The following is a 19,481-nucleotide window of genomic DNA, read 5'->3' as shown; positions in this document are numbered from 1 at the left end:
GTTATACACCAATGTTCCCTCTAATTTTTTACATCCATGTGTGGAATGAATTTTGTTATGTGCACCAATATGGAGGTGACGTGTGGTGAGGCTGGAGCTGAGGGGTTCGGAGTGTGGTGAGGGCTCTGGCTGGGGGTGCAGGCTCTGGGGTGGGGAAGAGGATGAGGAGTTCGGGGTGCAGGAAGGGGTTCAGGGCTGGGGCAGAGGGTTGGGGTGTGTGGGATGCAAGGTTCAGGGTGCAGGAGGGGGATCAGGGCTGGGGCTGAGGGTTGGGGTGCGAGCTCCAGCTGGGGGTGCAAGCTCTGGGCTGGGGCCTGCGATGACGGGCTTGGGGTGCAGGAGAGTGCTCAGGGCTGGGGCAGAGGGTTGGGGTGTGGGGTGGATGAAGGCTTTGGCTGGGGGTGCAGGCTCTGGGGTGGGGAAGGGGATGAGGGGCTTGGGGTGCAGGAAGGGGTTCAGGGCTGGGGCAGAGGGTTGGGATGCGGGGTCTGGGATGCAAGGTTCAGGGTGCAGGAGAGGGCTCAGGGTTGGGGTGCGAGCTCTGGGATGGGGCCAGCGATGAGGGGCTTGGGGTGCGAGAGGGGGCTCAGGGGGTGGGATGCAAGCTCTGGCTGGGGGTGTGAGCTCTGGGATGGGGCCGGGGATGAGGGGCTTGGGATACAGGCTGCCCCAGGACTGGGGGGGGGGGGGGGGAGATCGATCCAAGATACGCAACTTCAGCTACACAAATAGCATACTGAAGTTGAAGTATCTTGGATCGAATTACCTGGGGTCCAGACGGTGTGGGATCAACAGCCGCGGCTCCCCTGTCGACTGCGCTACCGCCGCTCGCTCTGGTGGAGTTCCGGAGTCGACGGTGAGCGCGTTCGGGGATCGATATACCGCGTCTTAACGAGACGCGATATATCGATCCCAGATAAATCGATTGCTACCCGCCGATACGGCGGGTAGTGAAGACGTACTCTGAGCATTTCACAATCACTGTCACCATCCTGAGTAGGTGGTCGGTAGAATATTCCTACTGCTATACTCTTATTGTTCAAGCATGGAATTTCTGTCCACAGAGATTGTATGGTAGATTGATTTATTTAAGATTTTGACTATATTTGATTCTGTGCTTTCTTTCAATATGGTGCCACTCCCCCACCAGTCCAGCCTGCCCTCATTCCTAATATATTTTGTGCCCTGGTATTACTTTGTCCCATTGAGTCTCATCATTCCACCAAGTTTCTGTGATGCCTCTTATATAAATATCCTCATTTAATACCAGGCACACAAATTCACCCATCTTAGTATTTAGACTCCTTGCCTTTGTATATAAACATTTATAAAATCTGTCAATATTTAGTTGTCTGCCTTTAAGTGATATAACTGAATGGGACTCTTCCGTTGGACTGTTTCTCTTCAGTTCCTACCTGTACTTTATCCATGTCTAGCCTCTCCTCTTTACTAGGATATAGAGTATCCCCATTAATAAATCCTACTCTGCTATGTAATGGTTCTCACTGCTAGGGAACTCTTCCGGATATTCAACCTGCTTCTTCCTTTGTTACTCTGACCTTGTTACACTTAGTTACACCCTTTGTAGTCACCTCTCCACTCTTTCCTTCCCTCGAAAAAAAAATGAAACATCCTCCAAATAGTCACAGAGGGTATTGTAATACTCTCCAGTCAGCACTCACCATTTGGCTAGATCTGAGAATAGACTTCGGGATTAGCCGCTACACCCACGGTGCCAGCAGAGACCAGGAGAAATCAGTGGCAAGACTCCCACTAGTTTCAAGGGGGGGAGGGGGGGTCAGGATTTCACCTCTGCTACTGAGAAGTTGATCTATACTCAAGTGGCTCTCATCTAAGCTTAGACCTACTGCAGTGAACTGAGCAGACCTCTCCCTCTTTAGCTCACCCTTTGGCTTTTGGCCCGGTGGCCTCTCCAATGCTCAGCTGTGCAAACCGACACCCCAACTGTATGGGTGAATCTCTATGGCCCACTCAAAGCGTAGCCCCTTGCTGAGCCCTTCCAACACAGATGCCAATTAAAGAAGAGCGTGGCAGTGGAGTTTGTCATGGGGACATCTGTTTATTAGGAACTGTCCTGAGCCCAGAGTTCATTCCACACAGGCCACGTAATAGTCATTTCAGGCTAACAACTCAGCCACACTCAATGTGGGCTAGACCCAAACCCTTCTGTATCCCATTAACAGACCTCTGAGCTACCTACCCAGTCCCCCTCAACGTACTTCCTTTCAGAGAACACTTCAGGCCTGATCTCTTTAGTCCAATTTGTAATGCAAAAAGGCCTTTTCTTGGGCCACAAATACTGTTTTTGAGGTTTCAAAAGCTGCTCATGCATTCTTCTAACCTTTATTAGACCAACTATAACATAACCCAATAGACTTTTACTGGTTGCCCTGACTTACCGTACTCTTTGGCAATGTCAAAAAGCTTTAGGCAGGGAAAGGAAACTCTCTATATTATCTTTTATTATAACAGTTCATTTACAGGGCTTACAAAGGTGCATTTAGTGAAGAAGGGAAAAAACAAAGGAAGGTTTACTTGCTTGTTAATTGTCACATAACAATTGCTATTCTTTAACTTACTCGCAATGTATTCAATCTTTTAGATTAAAAACAAAGGGGACAAGTGCTGCCTGCTTGAATTAAAGCTATTTCAGCTTTCATGTTGCTCTTTTGCCTCCATTAGGCACAATAGCCTTTATAAATGTGGAGAGCAAACTTTATCTTTTTAAAAGTAGATTTAATATAATAAACGCCAGATGTTTGCAATTTGAGTTATAAAAAGATGGCTTGTTTCCATTCCAGAGTGTGTCAGATCATCCCATCCCCCCCAAACCAACCTCCTCCTTTCTTTTTTCTACCCAAACTATTGTGGTTCACGGAACAGGCCACTGCATAGATGAATCACTATTCAAAGCCCGAAATAATGATGTGGAAAAATTAAATATAGCATCTTGAAAGAAAACAGAGACAGACAGACATGAGAAAAGAGAAAATGCAGCTTGGAAAAAGTCTACCTGTCAAAGAATATAATGCTGGCTTTATTAAACCAAACAAAGAAAAGTGCAATTCTGTTCACCAAAGTGAAAAACAAGGCTAGATATTAATTCAAGTAGCTCCCAAGTAAGTGGCTATGTATCCCAAAGCCTCGGGAAGTTTCCTATTTGTAATTCTAACAGAACGTAATAAAAATCATTAATAAAATCAGGTTGCTTGACTTGACATTTTGTGAACTAGGGATAAGTATATTGGTTCTGTAGTAGTTTTTATGCACCCGTTGGATGTCTCATCGTACCCAATACCATTACCCACGGTGATATTTCAAAGAAGAACATTTCAACCTGAAAGCAAAGCAAATGCATTAGATCTACCCATTTATCTAGATCTAATGGCCAGATGCTGATCCCATCACTCACACAATATCTTACTCTGATATCACCACAAGGAGACCAATGGAACTACTTAGGGAGTAGGGTTTTTATTTCCAGGAGCCACATTCAAGGACCAGAACCCCACTGTGCTAGGGGCTGTACAAACACAGAATAAAAAGACAGTCCCTCCCCAAAGAGTTGACAATCTAGGTATAGGACAAAAGACAATAGGTGGAGCAATAGAGAACGACGAGACGACGCAACTCAGCATGAGAGACAGGGGCCTCAACACATCAGCAGCCTACCTGTTGTCAAGGTTTTTACAGGCCTCATGGCAAAGGTGCCACTCCATATGAGGAAGGGCACCAGAATCTGGCCTCAGGCTTACCCAGTATAGCTCCAGTTACTAAAGACTGAATTAAAACCACTGCTGTGTAAGTGAGAACAACCACTAATCACCAAATGGTTTCATTTGGTTCTCAACCGATAGGGAAGAGGATGTTATTAGAGAAAAATCAATGGAGACTTCCGGAGGGGTTGCTGTACTAGCCCCCTGTGAGGAAACCTCCTGCCCCTCCCTTCAACCACCACTTCTTGATGATTACTCCAGCTTTTTTAAAAACTCGAATGCAGATGGTGGCAGAGCCGCCGCCGCAAAGGGAACTGGAGGTTTGAATCATTGTTAATTTTGTGGGCTTTATTTTGCAATAGTCCCTGGATGATGCAGCTTTGACAGTGACTAATACATGAAGAGGTTGCATTTGTTCAGTTTGCTTCATTCGTTAGCAGAACTACATGGATAAAGAGTTAATATTTCTTCCATAACACAATTCCTTTTAGAAAGGCTTACACACTTGAAAAGGCAAGAGCTAATTTGGGTGTTTGCTTAAGTGCAGTGAGAATGAAATACGTTAGCAGGGTGTGATTAGCATCAGCAAGAGCAGTAATAATATCTCACAATTCTATTTTTCCATCCATATGAGCCCGAAGTATTTTACAGATCATGGACCCAATCCTGGAAGAAGCTGAGAGCATGATGGGAGTGACAAGTGCTCAGCATCTTACAGGCGCTGGCCCAGAATAGATTCATCAGTTTCATCACTGAGAGGCTGCCCCCTCTGGGGTGAAACACAGCAGCTGTTTTAACAGCTTATAATACTTCACAACAGTTTGAGGCAGGAAGGAAAGAATACCATACCTGGTTTGAAACTAGGGAATTCTAAGGAGGCAGAATGGACAGGATATGATGGGAAACACTCCTGCTCTTGCAAAGCGATAGCACAGCTGATTAGGAATTCCTATTTATGTCTCATGCAAAAGACAGCACCAGCATCAGCAGAACTTCCCCGTCACACTAGATGACGATAGTGGTCCCTTCTGGATTTATAATCTATTACATCTAAAATCTATAACCTGTCCCCATGCTGACGTATGGTTCAAATCAAACACACAGAGCTGAGTAGAACTTAGTGGATCACCAATACCACCCTGGATTTTTCCTTTTCAGCGTCCCAGCCAAGTCTAGAACAGACGCTTGCCCAGTTTAGCTTCTATGAGCTGCCAATATCAGAGGGGTAGGTGGAATCATATACTCCAGTAAACCCATACACGGGCTTTGAAAATTAGACAGAGATGCTGACAGTAGCTCTTGCACACAAGATTCAATACGTTTCTTTGGGTACAAGTAAAAGGGAGCCTGACCGTTCACATTCCTAGTCCCTAGCAGACACAGAACAAAATTAGCAGTCTCTACTCAAGAGTCTCCATGCGCCAGAACACAGGGAGCGTGCTGCAGGTCCAGAGCAAGTGGACCAGTGGCAGCAGGGATGAAGCTTTCACAGACACAGCACCCGCTATCTCTGGCTTGAAGCCAGCATGGTATTGAGGTTCTTCTCACAAGTAACAAACGTACCCTCTCCCCTGGGCAAAAAAAAAAAAAAAAAAAAGTTAAATGGAAGGGGATGAGCAAAAAATTGCACATAGTCCTCCTGTCAGTACTGACTCCAAAAGTGTCACCCAAAAGAACAGCTAGTGAAAGAAAGAAAGAAAGAAAGAAAGAAAGAAAGAAAGAAAGAAAGAAAGAAAGAAAGAGAAAGGTAGGTCTTCTTTGGTTCTCGTCCCTTCATTTAGTTTCTATTAACTGCTCCCGCTCTTGCTGGTATTATATTCACCCAGGGTGCCAGAATATAAGGAAAAGACATCGACAGCAGTGATCATAACATTTCCAGTGATGCACTGCCATGAGCGAAGGTAGCAAATGTTGTGAAGCGAGTCCACAGTGCCTCTGACAGAGAAAACATGGCCCTGGATTGTACACTGGGGGAGGGGTACTCATCTCTAAATTTGGAGGTCCAGGGAATAAACCCTACATTCTGAGGGTACCACAACTGTCTAACCTGTTACACTTTTGCACACCTACCCTCCGTAACAGAGAGGAGGAAACTGCAACACAGAGGGGCTACATAGGCAAACTGCCAGAACCCCATGAGTTCTGCTAGATTTGCATTTGTAGAGTGTTGCCAAGTCCTGGGATTTTATCAGGAGTCCTGGGATATTTGGTCTTTTTTCCCAGCCTCTGGAGTCATGAGAATTTGAGCTTTCATTTTATTTTGAAATCCTGCTCAGCCATGGATTTCTTGAGGCACGTCACGTAATCTCTCTGTGCCTCAATTCTCTACCTGCAAAGCGGTGAGGGAAGGAAAGGGCACATAGCAGTATTTGTGAGGTAATTTAAAGTCACCCCAAGTCTCTGTTCTGTACTGAAACTGGAGCAGAGACCGCAGCGCTGATTACAGAACAGCGAAAGGAATGAGACCATGACTGCAACACAGCAGGAGGAAGATATTCTTTAATCCTTTCTATCCTTGAGATCTATTGCCGGTGCTCTTCTATCAACACAAACGCAGTGAGTCCCCTTCCCCTGATGGCTGTTATGTTACACACATAGTATTGCACGTAAAACCAGGGAGCGGACTGAGTATATTTAGACCTGTTCCTATTGAAGTCCGTGGGGGTTATGCCTCTGACGTCAATGAAAGCAGGATTAAGTCATTTTTCTCCTAAAAGCACATGTTATTCTGGGCAGAATTTTGTCTATAAAGACAGAGACAAATTTATTATAGATCGGGCCTGATGGAGTCCTCTGTTTCTGAGCAAAAAGCTGGAACCCGAGGAATGGGGTGTGGAACAATTCACAGAGTATGAGTGGCACAGGAAAAAGAGCCCACCCACGCAGCTCTCATTGACTTCAATGCTCACAGCTCTCAGGATCAGGCCCACTCGGAACAAGAATGTGTATGCCCTAGGGCTGAGCTTATTAAAATGCCAGGCACTGCTACAGAATCTTATAAAGTGAAATGAGAACACGGTGTAATAAGGTATCAGGGAGAATGATTTATGGTGTGTTCCTGGATACAGTTAAGAAGAAGAAAATTCAACCCACTTCCCCATAGTTTTCATGGAAGACATTTAGGTAAAGAACCATAATCAGCAGCTATAAGGACACAGGAACATGTGATCTGGACAATACATATGGGCAGACAGCAGGCACTGGTCTAAGCTGGGGAAATTTACGAAAAGAAACAGCCATCAGTTCACCCGATCGGGTGTTAGCCCCGGTTGGGACCACTGCAGCTTTTGGCATGTCTAATGCACACACTGGGGAAGCAGGTCTGACCGCATGAACACTGCCCATGATATGGCTCCCACTCCTGTTAACACCAGCGGGATTTTATTTGCTTGGTAAATGTCCTCAGTTCAGATAATTCTGCTATGTGACCGATCACTACAATGCAGCAGACTTGAGTCTTGGCTCCTGCCTCCCACACGCTCGCTTCATCTTCTTCCTGCCTTGGGTCAATAAGGCTCCTCTTCCACAATGCCCTTGCGTGTAGACTTGTACCTCAGCAACCTCTTGATGATTCATTAAGTGCCATGTAGCCAGAGCATAAAAACAGGGATAAAAGTAGCAACAAGACAACAACAACAATGGCAGCTAGTCGGATCTGCAGACTAACCTGGGCAACAAGGGTGAAGAAAAGCTCAAGTGATGAAAAGAAAAGGAACAATCAGAAGTTGGTTCCATTAAAGAAAGTCTGACGATCACTGAGCCTTTCTGCTAAGATCCTGCTTTGAACAGTGCACGGATGTGCTGCACAGAACAAAGAAAAAGGCCAGTTGGAGACACTAGTGCATGGGGGAAGCAGTACCAAATCGAACATGCCGTGATGCGGTGACTTCTGCTCATGTTTTCCAGACCTTAGAACAGGTAACATCGAACAAGAAAAGTCCTGACCTACATCTGTAACAGCTGCCACTCCTCCTCTGAGAAACTAAACACAACAGCACAAATACCCAATAGCTACTGAGGGCCAGGTTTTCCAAAGAACTCAGCTCCCAGTTAGGCATCGAAACAAAAGCGCTCAGTACTTTGGCTTTTGCCCCTTTTGGAAATCAGGCCGTAAGCGTCACGATAGGGAAAGCTGGAGCTGGACCCCTTTGAAAATCTGGCCCATATTGTGGCGGTTTAGTACTTAGTACGGTGTTTGTAGGCCCTATAGAAACACAACAGCATGCGGCCTCTGCTACGCAGCAGAAACGGAACAAGCCCAGGAATCAGAACTGTGGTCTTGTCTATTCTTCTGTTTCTAATGGTACCCAGAGGCACCAGGTAGGGTCAGTGCCCCCCTGTCTCTGTCCCAATGAGCTAACAAATCTAGTTTAAAACAAGACACAACGAAACAGTATCATAACCTGCCCCAGGGAAGGCAGAGTGTTACAACGACCCCCTTACATAGTCTAAAACATTACAATGGTATTTTTAAAACAGGCTCATTCTACTTTTTTTGTTTAGCTTTTGTTTCCCTTTTTAATCATTGTTTATAGATAATTTTAAAATTCTATCTATTTCTGCCTAATATATTTTAATAGCTTCCCCTGACTCCCCCACTTTTTGTAACTGCGGGCAGGAGAGTTGGGTGTGAGGGAAAGGCAGAGCTCAGGTCGGGAAGCACTGTGTAATCGAAAGAGGATAGAACACTAAATGTCAACAAAAAGTATCCTAGTGCAAGTGGAGGGGCCAAAGGTTTGATTGGAAGGCAACATGGTGTCATGTCACGGCCACTTTCCATGTCATGCAGAGAGGCCTTTGGGCCCCAGGGCTTTACTCCGGCAACTTTCATCAGCACTTTCAATTCACTCAAGAAAAACACAGGCCGATCAGCGGAAAAAGGTACAGGCTGTACAAGTGACACATCTTAAAAGAGATGTTAGCCCCGAGGACCTGGCTTCCCCAATGCTACAAGTGACAATCTGGAGAAACTAGTAAAGAGCATGTGCTGATAATGCCCCTGCAGCCGCTTTTAAATGGGCAATTGATTTTAATGACACGGATCTGGCAGCAGCTGCTGTGCGAGGGCATGATTTGTGCAGCTACGTCTGTACCACTACAGCCTTAGGACACGGTTCTGCAATCTTCCACTTGCGCTAGATCCCTTTGCTTCCAGTCACCTTTAGCAGAATGACTTTGTAAACTGCACCTCTTCTCAAGCCTTAAGAAAATTAAACACCCCTGTGAAGTTATTTGGGGGCAGGGAGTGAGAGACTTAATATACCAGAGTCCAAACGGGAAGTGCAGCTCGCGAGTTTCCAGTTTCACAGCTAAGTAGAAAGAGGCGTATATGAGAATGGAAGAACAAATTCAGACAAGGTAACTGGGCGGGCTTCTTTGCACAGGCAGCCATCAGCCATCCCCAGTGCCTCCCAGGCTAGCTTGTTGCAACAAAAACAAATCAAGGTCATTGAGGAAACAGTTAGGGAGCATTGCTGAGACAATGGAGCAATAAAAAGGGAATGAAGCATTATGGGCTAAATATTCTGTAATGGCCCCGCCTTCTCTCCTGGATCCCAGAAGTCTAGCATTCTTAAATTCAGATACAGTTGAGCTAATGGGTTTGGACGGGCTGGCTGTTGGCAGGACTTCAGCAAGCTGTGTATCACACCACATCCCTGAATAGCTCTTCCTCAGCACCATTAGCCTTCCAGGCTCCTCGAATGACCATGTGATCTCCAAGACGAGACGTCGTCCCGATGCTGAGAAATGCGGAGTGTCTCCTACAAGGTGCTGTGTACACTCATCTCAGTGGCTTCAATGGGACTGCCTTGCGAGTTTCACCCTGGGCAGGACCGGGTCCAATGAGACGTGGTATTCCACAGGGAAAGAGTCATGCCACATGTCTCAGATCTGAGCGTTAATCACAGGAAGCTTCCCTCCCCTGTGCTGTTCGTTTCTTATCAGTTCCTCCCTCTCCTAACCCAAGAGCTGCATGGTACAAAAGACATGAGAGAAGAAGATAATATCTCTCTCCCATCCAATCACCCACCTCCCCAGCAACTCCAGTGGAAAACTTCTTCTCACTTGATGTTTTTCCCTCTCTCTCACCCATGTCTTGTCAATGGATGCAAAAGAATGAGTGAAGTCTACCGTTTGAGGGATCCTTTTTCACTTTTTACACTCTCTTTTTTAGTTTTCCTTTTCTACTTTGCAACCTTTAAAAACTTCTCCAACTTTTGAAAAGCTAGAGTGTCAAAATTCTGCTGTTCCAACTTTTCAAAAGTTAGGGATGTTTTTGAAAAGTCCCAGAGTGGCAGAGCTTCCGCGCTTCATTTTTTATTTGTTTGTTTGGGTTTTTTTGTTTTTCTTTAGCTGCTCCATAACTTTTCCCAAACTGGAGAAATTTAGAAAACTTACAGGGGGGGTTGGGGGGGGGGGGAGGGAAAAACTGACTCATGAACCATCCCCCTCTCCCTCCAAGACATGATTCATTTGATTGCACTCTGAGGAAGACAGAAAGGAAAGGGGATCCAGAAAATTCAAAACCCAGAAATTAAAAACTGAATTTTTCCAGTTTTCAAAAACCAAATCAAAATGAAATTTTTGTTTCCTTTTGTGGTTTTCCCACATAGAATTGAAAAAATTCACAGGAAAAACCCCTCGCATTTTTCAACCCGCTGTAATCATAATCTATTATGGCTATTCTTGTGCAAACAGAACTCCCATATGCCAACAAGTCAGGAATCCCATCTCTCACAAATTACAACCAAGATGACCTGAAGAAGAGCTTTGTGCATCTCAGAAGCCTGTCTCTTTCAGCAACAGAAGTTGGTCCAATAAAAGATATCACCTCCCCCACCTTGTCTCTCTGTTACGATCAATGGAAGTCTTGCCACTAACCCTCCTTGACCAATTCAGAAGTTTGGAGGAGCTTCATCTGACAAGTGACAGGGGCTGAGCCCCAGAGGATCTCTCAGTTGAGTGTCCCTCACTTTGGATCTTCCGCGTTCTGCTGGTTGGGTCTACAAGACACCAAGCATCACGATTCAGCACGTGGGCCAAGTATCTGATAGAGTGTGTTAAACGTAGGGTGTTTATAAAGTGGTAGGTGGAGGAGTGCCAAAGTATCTGTGGTTGTTGTTATGTCCTGTTAGGCCATGTGAGTTCAGGTTTTGTTTTAATTATATAATTGAGGGAGGGATAACTCAGTGGTTTGAGCATTGGCCTGCTAAACCCAGGGTTGTGAGTTCAATCCTTGAGGGGTCCATTTACGGATCTGGGGCAAAAATCTGTCTGGGAATCGCTCCTGCTTTGAGCAGGGGGTTGGACTAGATGACCTCCTGAGGTCCCTTCCAACCCTGATGTTCTATGATTCTATAACGTGTCCAGATGCTGTTGCAACAGTCATATGAATATCCAAATAAATAATTATTCATTTAAAATATTAATTCTTAAGAATTTGGGGTACTGGAGGAGCCGTAATCCTGAATTCATCCAACTGGTTGGACTGCAGTTCTGCCAACAACTTGCCCTATCATGCTGCCACATCCCCAGACTTAGTACTTTGCCTGGTACTTCCCACGGAGCCAGCGCACAAGCCCTAACCCTCCCCCAGACACTGCAATTTCTTCTGGAGCACGTCGTCTTTGGATCAGCCCAAGTGGTTACACACCAAATGCATGAACCCCTTGAAAGGAATGGCCTTAGAAAATGAATGTCGGCATCAACTGTTAAGAAAATAAGAGGGGGCCCAAAATGATTTTTTTTTTTTTTTTAAAATAACGTGAGGATAGCTGGAAGGCACACGCTCCAAAGCTACCCCAAGATTTTCATTTGAACTGCTCTGTAACCAGGTAACCTCAAAGAAGGTATCGGTAATCTAGAGTAACTCATGAGCATATAGCATAAGGGGTAATTCCCCTAAATCAGATCTATAGGATGGGTGAAATTCACTCCCGGGCAGACACACACACAACACGCGCAGGACTTGGCGGTGAAAACACAGCATGCTGGCCCACAGCCCAGGGGTCAGTTTCACCAGGGAAACGCCCTTGTATTTCGCAGCGATCGCATGGAGAACTCCCCATGCCATCAAGCTCCTTTTCACAGGTTTCTTACCATCACTCCCCGGCTGTTTGTATGGATTGTACTTTGGCTTTGGAGCAACAACTGGTGCAAATTTCTTTGGCGACTGCTGCGTGGACACAGAGATGCTGGGGGTCCCAAAAGCGTGCGTGGTCTCCATTCTCGCAGTGACGTGTCCGACGGGTTCGTTGGTGTTCTTTGGCGGCAGCCATGATGGGTGGGACATGGTTCAGATCTGGGGAAGGATGAGAAGAAAAAAAACCCACCATGCACATTAGGTTTTTAAATTGGGAGAGGGGGGAAAAAATCCTAGGAACTTCTTTTTATTTACCTGTAAAATACAAATACACAAAAACCTGTGTGTATGTGAAGGTTTCTCTTTATGGCTTGGCATATGAATTTGTCTAATTATCCCTACAACAGTATGTCAGAGGCAGCAGCTTTGCCCTCTCAGCAAAGAGAGCTAGGATGGAGCTGAATCCCACCCACCCCTCTTACTCTGAGAGGTAGGCCCCCTCCCCAGATCAAAGGTATGATCAGAGGCGTGCTGGCAAGACAGTGGGGGAGGAATTGGCTCCACCTCCCTTTTGAGTTTCAAACAGGGGTTCTCAGCATGATGGTTGCTTCCAATTCCACAACCCGTTCAAATCTTAGCCTCCAGAGCAAGGCTGCCACAAAGCGGGACCACTAATGAAACTGTGCTGATGATTTCCCTGCTATGAAGGAGGGCTTGGAAAATCTCTGCGTGCCTCAGTAAAATGGGGATAAAACTGCCCTAACTTTGCAAGGATGCTGTGAGGATACATTCCGCAGTGTCAGTGAGGTGCTCAGATACCATGGTGAAGAGTGCCCATACAGACTGATGGGGGCTTTTGAAAATTTCACCTTAAAGAGCCTTACTCCCATATTCAAAGCTCATTCAGGCCCTAAGCAGCCACAATCCCATTGACTTTCAAGGAAACTTCTCAGGCTGACATTTTCAAAAACAACTAATTTTGGACGCCTCTGTTTTTGGACATCCAACTCAAGACACTGTCAAGCATGCTGATTTTCAGAAAGCGCTGGACACCCACCCTCTGAAAATCAGGCCCCTTCCGGGGGCCTCAACTTGGACACATGAAAACGGAGGCAAACAAAATCACTAGTTATTTATGTAATTCTTGGCTTTAGGCTCCTAAGCCTCTAAATCACTTCTGAAAACCAGATTTAGATGCTTTGAAAAAATTGACTCAGAAACATCCGTCCACTAGGGACTGCACTGAAACCAACCAATGCATTTCCACACAGGCCATCAAACAGCCATCCGATGTCAATGACTTTTAGTCATTATCTATGTAAGATGAATGTGAACAATGGCAAGGCGGTAAAGGCCACATATTCCTTTACTAGTCCCCTGTGACATCCACTCTCTCAGTACTGAAGGGGTTAATTCATTTTGCATCCACTGCCTGCCTTCACTTCAGCCCCACATACTCTTGTTTAGATTAGGAGAATTCCACCAGGCAACAAAACCCCAGCAGGCTCGGGAGACTGGATGTGAAGAGGTTTCCTTTGATCAACTAAAGCAGAAAGCATGGGAAGAATCCGCGCAGGAAGACGACGGAGCCAGGGACAACATTATCTGATCACTGTTGTGAAAAAACACCTCCAGCTGTGAACGGCGAGACAACCGAGTCTCTGGCAGGATTTGCAGAGAGAGCTGCTCTCCCATCGCATTCCGACAGGGCTGGTGCATGAGGGCAGTTCTAGCTCCCGCAGATGAATGTATTAATTGGTGAGAACTGTCCACGGAGCGAGGGGGAGTGAATGCTGCCAGGTGTGCAAGCCCGTAGAGAGAAATGATTACTGAACTCTGCAGGGCTGCAGCGCTCTCACCACTCTGACACAACTCTGCGGTCGCACGCACAGAAATCCAGGCGAATGTCTCTCACGGAGAGGTTTTCCTAAGCCAGGAGTGGCCGTCACAAATCACCTGTTGAAGGTCAGCAGCTGAACTCTGAAGGAAAATGGGCAGCTGCTTCTGCCATCTACCACCGCCGCTGGAGACCAAACATCTCCTCACGGACTCCGCTGTAGAGCCCAGCTGCCGTACCCCACACCCTGCCGACACAGGCACATTCTTGGCGCTGCGAAGTAAAAACTTCCGTCACATGCCCCTCACATTCCGCACATGGATGCACATGGCTCTAAGGAAATGTTTCAGCAGCATGGTGATACACCTGGACACACATTGAAGCCTGTCCTAACTTGATCATCTAGACTTCACTCTTCAGAATATACTTCTAAAGATTAGTATAATGGGGACCAGGTGTGCCAAGCTTTAGGACCCTGGGTGCGGGGGGATGCAGAGTTACTTTGCTGACTCACCATGGCAGGCAGAACAGCTGCATCTCACTATTTCCCCCGAGAAGCATAAAAAGCAGAATCCACCTAAGAGGCAACAGGTGATAGAGGGGGGAGTCCAAAAAATACAGCACAGGAAGAAGCCCAGGCTTGTCCTGTGTTTGTAAGCACAGTCCAGCCTCGGGGATTTGCTATTTGAGAATACATGTGTCTTTGCTGTGGTGGGCAATAGAAGAGGGACCGGCCTATTCACACCAGTGCCTTTCTAAAATTAACTTAGCAATTAGAATTGTATTTATTACGGTCATGGATTATTTATTCCAGACAGCAACAACTCCCTATGTGAGGAGTTAATTCCACTGGTAAGGATAATCTTGTGATCAAAGCACAGGGTAGAGTTGGGGATCTGGGTTCTACCCCTGCCTCTACCATAAACCCCCTGTGGGACCTGCACCAATCCATTTCACTGCTGTGCGCCTCATTTTCCACATCCTGGATCTAAATGTTCAGTCCACAGTTTCCCTCCCAGCCAAGGGCTCGCACCCAACTTAATCCAGCCAACACAGAAATCGCCCCCAATAAGAGGAGACCCACCACTGATGGAGAAATAAAACATCACAGGCCGGCTGGTGCAATCAGTGCTGCGGACCTGGCAGGAACTACGCAGTTCTAAAAGAAGATAGCCGTAGCGCCGCAGGTGCCTCTGAACTGACTCTGAACGTTATGCTCCCTAGTGGAGCTGCTGAGATGCCGCACGCAACACAATTCACACCAGCAACAACTCTCCGGGGCAGAGCCCCAGCGAACCAGGTGACCACCCTCCACCCCCTGCTTCTTGGTCTCATCTTACCAGATGACAGCATCATTCTGAAAGCAAGAAATGGAAGGCAGGTCCACCCACGAGGCCAGAGAGGAAATCCCACTCACCGCTCCTCGCTATCCTGCTACCTGCTGTTCCCAGAGCCGGGGTTTACGGAACCAGAAACAAGTTCTCACCGAAACAAAGATGATCCCCCTCCTCTTCCCACATCCCCCCCGTCTCCAGATCAAAGCGATCAAAGCACGCTAACAGCCTGCGTGCAAAGAAGCAGTGCAGCCCCTCGGCCAGGAGGGCTAATCAACCGCACTGCGCACTGTTGAAGGTGCCCTGGAGTTTAATTCCAACTGGGCTGGGCGGGGAATGCCCAGCATTTACATGGCATCTGGAATATGGCACATCCCAGGGAACAGCGCCCCCTAGCACCACACTGGGGCATTATCTCACTATAGACGCCGCAACAAGTGTACCCACAAAGCTGTTCAAGCTACTTCCTACAACACCTGATTCGTCTCCCACCCACATAGTGACATGACCCAAGGAGCCTATGCCATCTGAGAGATTCACAACACGACGTAGCATGGGCTGAAGGGCCAAATTAGTAATGCCAATCTCAGCAGCAGCGAGTGCAGTGGGCTGAGCAAAACAGCGACGGAACCTTGCAATTAATGAGCCTAAAGACTAGAACATATTAATGGCCAATTTGGGAACCCAGCGACCGCACTGGTGTATCTCAGCCACTCGTTCTGAGCCTGTGCGTGACCCTGGCTCTCCTAGTCTCGAAAGTATTTTTCTGATATTTTTTATTATTTCCCCTTTAGTCTTTTCTGTTCCTCCTTTGTCCTCGCTCATCTTCTCCTGTGTATTTTTTTCTCTCCTCTCGATCTATGCCAGTTAAGATGTCCCAAACAAGTTCCCTTTTCCCAGCTCCAGTACTTAGATCGACTTACCGTGGTGTCTTCACCGCAGTGAGTCGACTGCTGCCGCTCCCCCATCGACCCTGCTTGCACCTCTCGCGGCGCTGGAGTACAGGAGTCAACAGGAGAGGGCTCGGGGGTCGATTTATCACGTCTAGACTAAACGCGATAAATCAATCCCCGCTGGATCGATCACTGCCCGCCGATCCGGCGGGTAGTGTAGACATACCCTAAGACAAGCAAAATTCATCCACTCACGTTGCAAGTCTCACAAAATACAAAAAGGAAAATGATTGACTCAGCAGCTAAAACCAAACTTTGCTTTTTTAAAATGCACATGTTAGTGTGACTGGTTAAATGGGCAACAAGAGGACAGGTGCAGTGCAGGATAAGCGGACAGCCCCACCTCTCCCTCAGTGCTTCTCAATCTTGACCTATAAAACTTCTACTAGTCCAGGTACAGCCCCTACGTGAACACTGTAGATGCACCGCAATCCTACTCTGCCACACCCTGCCAATGGTGTCAACCATGCAGTCATTTCACAATGGAGACCAAAAACCAAAATGGCACCACTTGGGCTTATAACTTAATGCTGATAATGTAAACCCCACCAAATCCATAACCCTATCCAAATGTGAGTTGGATCAGCCCATTAAGCCCACCATCGCATCTCGTGAACATGAAACTAAGTCCTACATTCAGCTCAGACCTTCTCACACCTACTCACCAGATCTGATTTTTTTTCCCAGCAAGTGAGAACATACACCCCGGAAAATCCGAGATTAGCATCAATGCCTAACTATGAGGTTAGCGATTCATGCTTCCTACAGATGCATCTCCAAACACTTCACTGAATTAGTAATAGTTACAGAAGTGATTTTTTGCCTGCTTTAGTTTTATGCAAACTGCACGTTTTTTAATAGCTCAATAATAGGTAGGTGCAGGACTTCACAAGGGGACAGAGAAATCAGTGGTGAAAGAAATGAGACACTAAGAGGAGGAGAGAGAGGGGGCCCCATGTATGACAGGAGGGAGGAGGTTGCAGGGGTAGAGGGAGACAAGGCACCGGAATGGTGGAAGCAGCAAAAGGAGCATTAAGATGGATGGCATGGCAGAACATGAGCAGTGGCATGAGAGCAGACATGCAGGCAGACGGACAGCGGTGGAGAGCCAAGGCAGCGAGGGCAGGGAGCGCGGATCTGACATTGGAGACAGGAAATCAGTGAAGGAATTCAAAGAGGGGGTGACAGGGTAGAAATGGAAAGGAAGGATGCTGACAATTGTTATTGTCCGTGCCACACCCCAGGCAGCTTTACACACTCAGACTCGCTATGAATCCCTGTGGCTCTCCACTACACATCTGCCACCCTGGGGAAACTAACCGCTCTCAAGCACCCTCGGCCTCTCGCTGTCTGAGACAATTATTGCTCACCCACACGGGATGACTTCGTGGATTGAGGGCCTGCTTCTGCTGCCACTGAAGTCACCGTCTGGGTCGAAAGCGCAGACTGAAAAGCGAAGCTGCAGATTACATCTGCTGCGTCCCTGTCAATTCTTCATCAAGAAAATCATTCCGGATTTGTCAGCCAGTTTCCCTTCAGTGAGTCCCTCCTGACAAACTTGAACAAACCAAACCATCCCAAACTTGCCATGTTCTGTCTCCAATTACGCCCCCAACAGCGAGACCCTATCCCCTCCGACTCCTTCCACAGGCTCCCCCTTGGCCAGCATATCAAGTGCAAACTCCTTGCTCTCACATTCAGTGCACTACAAAATACTGCCTTGGCCTCCTATCTTGGTTCCCTCTCTCACACATGCACAGGCCCTCCATTCTGACAGCAATGCTCCAAGTATTTCCTTCTAGGCTCCTAACTCTGTGCCTTCTCCCATGGCGTTCTCCATCCATGGAACCCCCCTCGGCAATGCCGGTTTCCCAAACCACTACCTTCTCCTCAGCCAATTCCTGCCTAAAACCCTGCTTCTTCCATCGATTCTAAGGCCAGATGAGGCCATTATGATCATCCCTACTTTGGGTAAAGCAGGCCATAAAATCTCACCTGCTAATTTCTGCATCAAGCCCATAACTTGTGTTTAACTTGACTTGACTTATTATAATGGAGAATCCACCACACCGCTAGGTAAGTTCATCCAATAGTTAATTATCCTCACTGACAAAAGTACACCTTGTTTCTAGTCTGAATTTGTCTAGCTTCACCTTCCAACCACTGGATCTCGTTATGCCTTTTTCAGCTGAATTAAAGCACTGTCTATTATCAGAAATCTCTTCTCTGTGTGGGTACTTGTAGACTACGATCAAAGCACCTCAAACTTCCCTTGGATAAACAAAACAGAGAGCGCTTCCTTAGTCTCTCACTCTACGGCAGGCTTTCCAGACCTTCAAGTATTCTTGTAGCTCTCTGCTGAAACCTTTTCTGAAGTGTGGACACCGGAACCCAACACAGTATTCCAGGACTGGTCACTTAAACGGGGGAAAATGGTCAAGTACATCGCAAGTGAAAACTTACAACCAGTCAGCTGGTGCTTTGTTACAGGGCCGGCCGCCTCTTGAGTGCCCCCTCAGAAGTCTGTCTGTCACTCTGAGACACCCTGCCTTCCTCCTCCCGCCTTAGCAGGCGACTACTCCCAATCCTCCTAGCTAGGACAAGTTCCCCTGGTCTCAGGGTCTTCCTTACAGGAGTCTTTAGAGCTTCCCCCTTCTCCCCGCAGGTTCCCGCTGCTCCTTCTAGAGGAATACGATCTCTGCAGCCATCAGGGCTGGCTAGCTCCAGGCCCCTCAGCCCTTAAGGGGCAGGCTACCTGTAACTCTGTGAAGCTTGAGGCATTAGGGATCAGACCTCTGCTGGAGGTGGGGAAAGTCAGACTGGATGGGCCAATGGTCTGATCGAATATGGCACTAACCTTAAGTACCAACGATAAGTAACATTAAGAGGAATGTGCAGAATCAAGCAGTGTAGATAAGGAAACTAATTGGCTCCTGTCCTGTCATTCAGACAATCTTAAAGCCATAATTCAGAGAATACTCGCTATAAAAGAATGTAGCGCAACAGGGAACTGGAATTCATCAATCCCAAGACGAGACCACATTATCTCAAAATGTCAGCCCAGGTATATCAAAGAGCATAACACTGAACAACAACAAAAGCCTGACAAGGTCTGTTTTGCTTTTAATTACTGGATGCCATTCACCGCTGAAAGAAAGCAAAGGGCTAACGTGAAGAGGATCCAAACTCAATTTACCCTCAGATCAGATAAGCAATGGAAGACTAGAGTACCAATTTGCCTCCACTCGAAAGCGTCAGCACGTTCGTCTCCGACGGAATTGAGACAGGCTGACTCTTCCGTAATGAGACTCTACCCAAATAAATCTTAATTTCAACTTTCCTTTTGCACTGCAGACCAAATGCTCCTCGGGAGTTGCTGGAGTTGTGGGGGTGTAACAGAACGAAGGATTTGTCCCCATAGCAAGTAAACTCTTTATGGAAGTCATGGGTGGCATCTCACGGACAGAAATGTTTTGTTTAAACCAATGTTTATTTCTACACCGCCAGCACCATCCTTAATCTAGGCGCTCATTTCCT

The 19,481-nt window shown here is 46.8% G+C and overlaps 1 protein-coding gene across 12 annotated transcripts in view; it reads right to left on the bottom strand.

The window, feature by feature from the left end:
- Positions 1-19,481, bottom strand: part of LPP (LIM domain containing preferred translocation partner in lipoma) — a 433,528-nt gene that overhangs the window by 247,339 nt on the left and 166,708 nt on the right. For all 12 annotated transcript variants that reach the window (XM_054039565.1, XM_054039572.1, XM_054039570.1 and 9 more), the window contains one exon: positions 11,838-12,039. In XM_054039565.1, the coding sequence (XP_053895540.1) occupies positions 11,838-12,030 (193 nt within the window). In that variant the 5' untranslated portion in view covers positions 12,031-12,039. The remainder of the gene's footprint in view (positions 1-11,837; positions 12,040-19,481) is intronic.

The sequence above is a fragment of the Malaclemys terrapin genome, chromosome 9 (assembly GCF_027887155.1).
Source record: "Malaclemys terrapin pileata isolate rMalTer1 chromosome 9, rMalTer1.hap1, whole genome shotgun sequence".
Classification (NCBI taxonomy): domain Eukaryota; kingdom Metazoa; phylum Chordata; order Testudines; family Emydidae; genus Malaclemys; species Malaclemys terrapin.
This window is presented reverse-complemented; position numbering and strand designations above follow the sequence as displayed.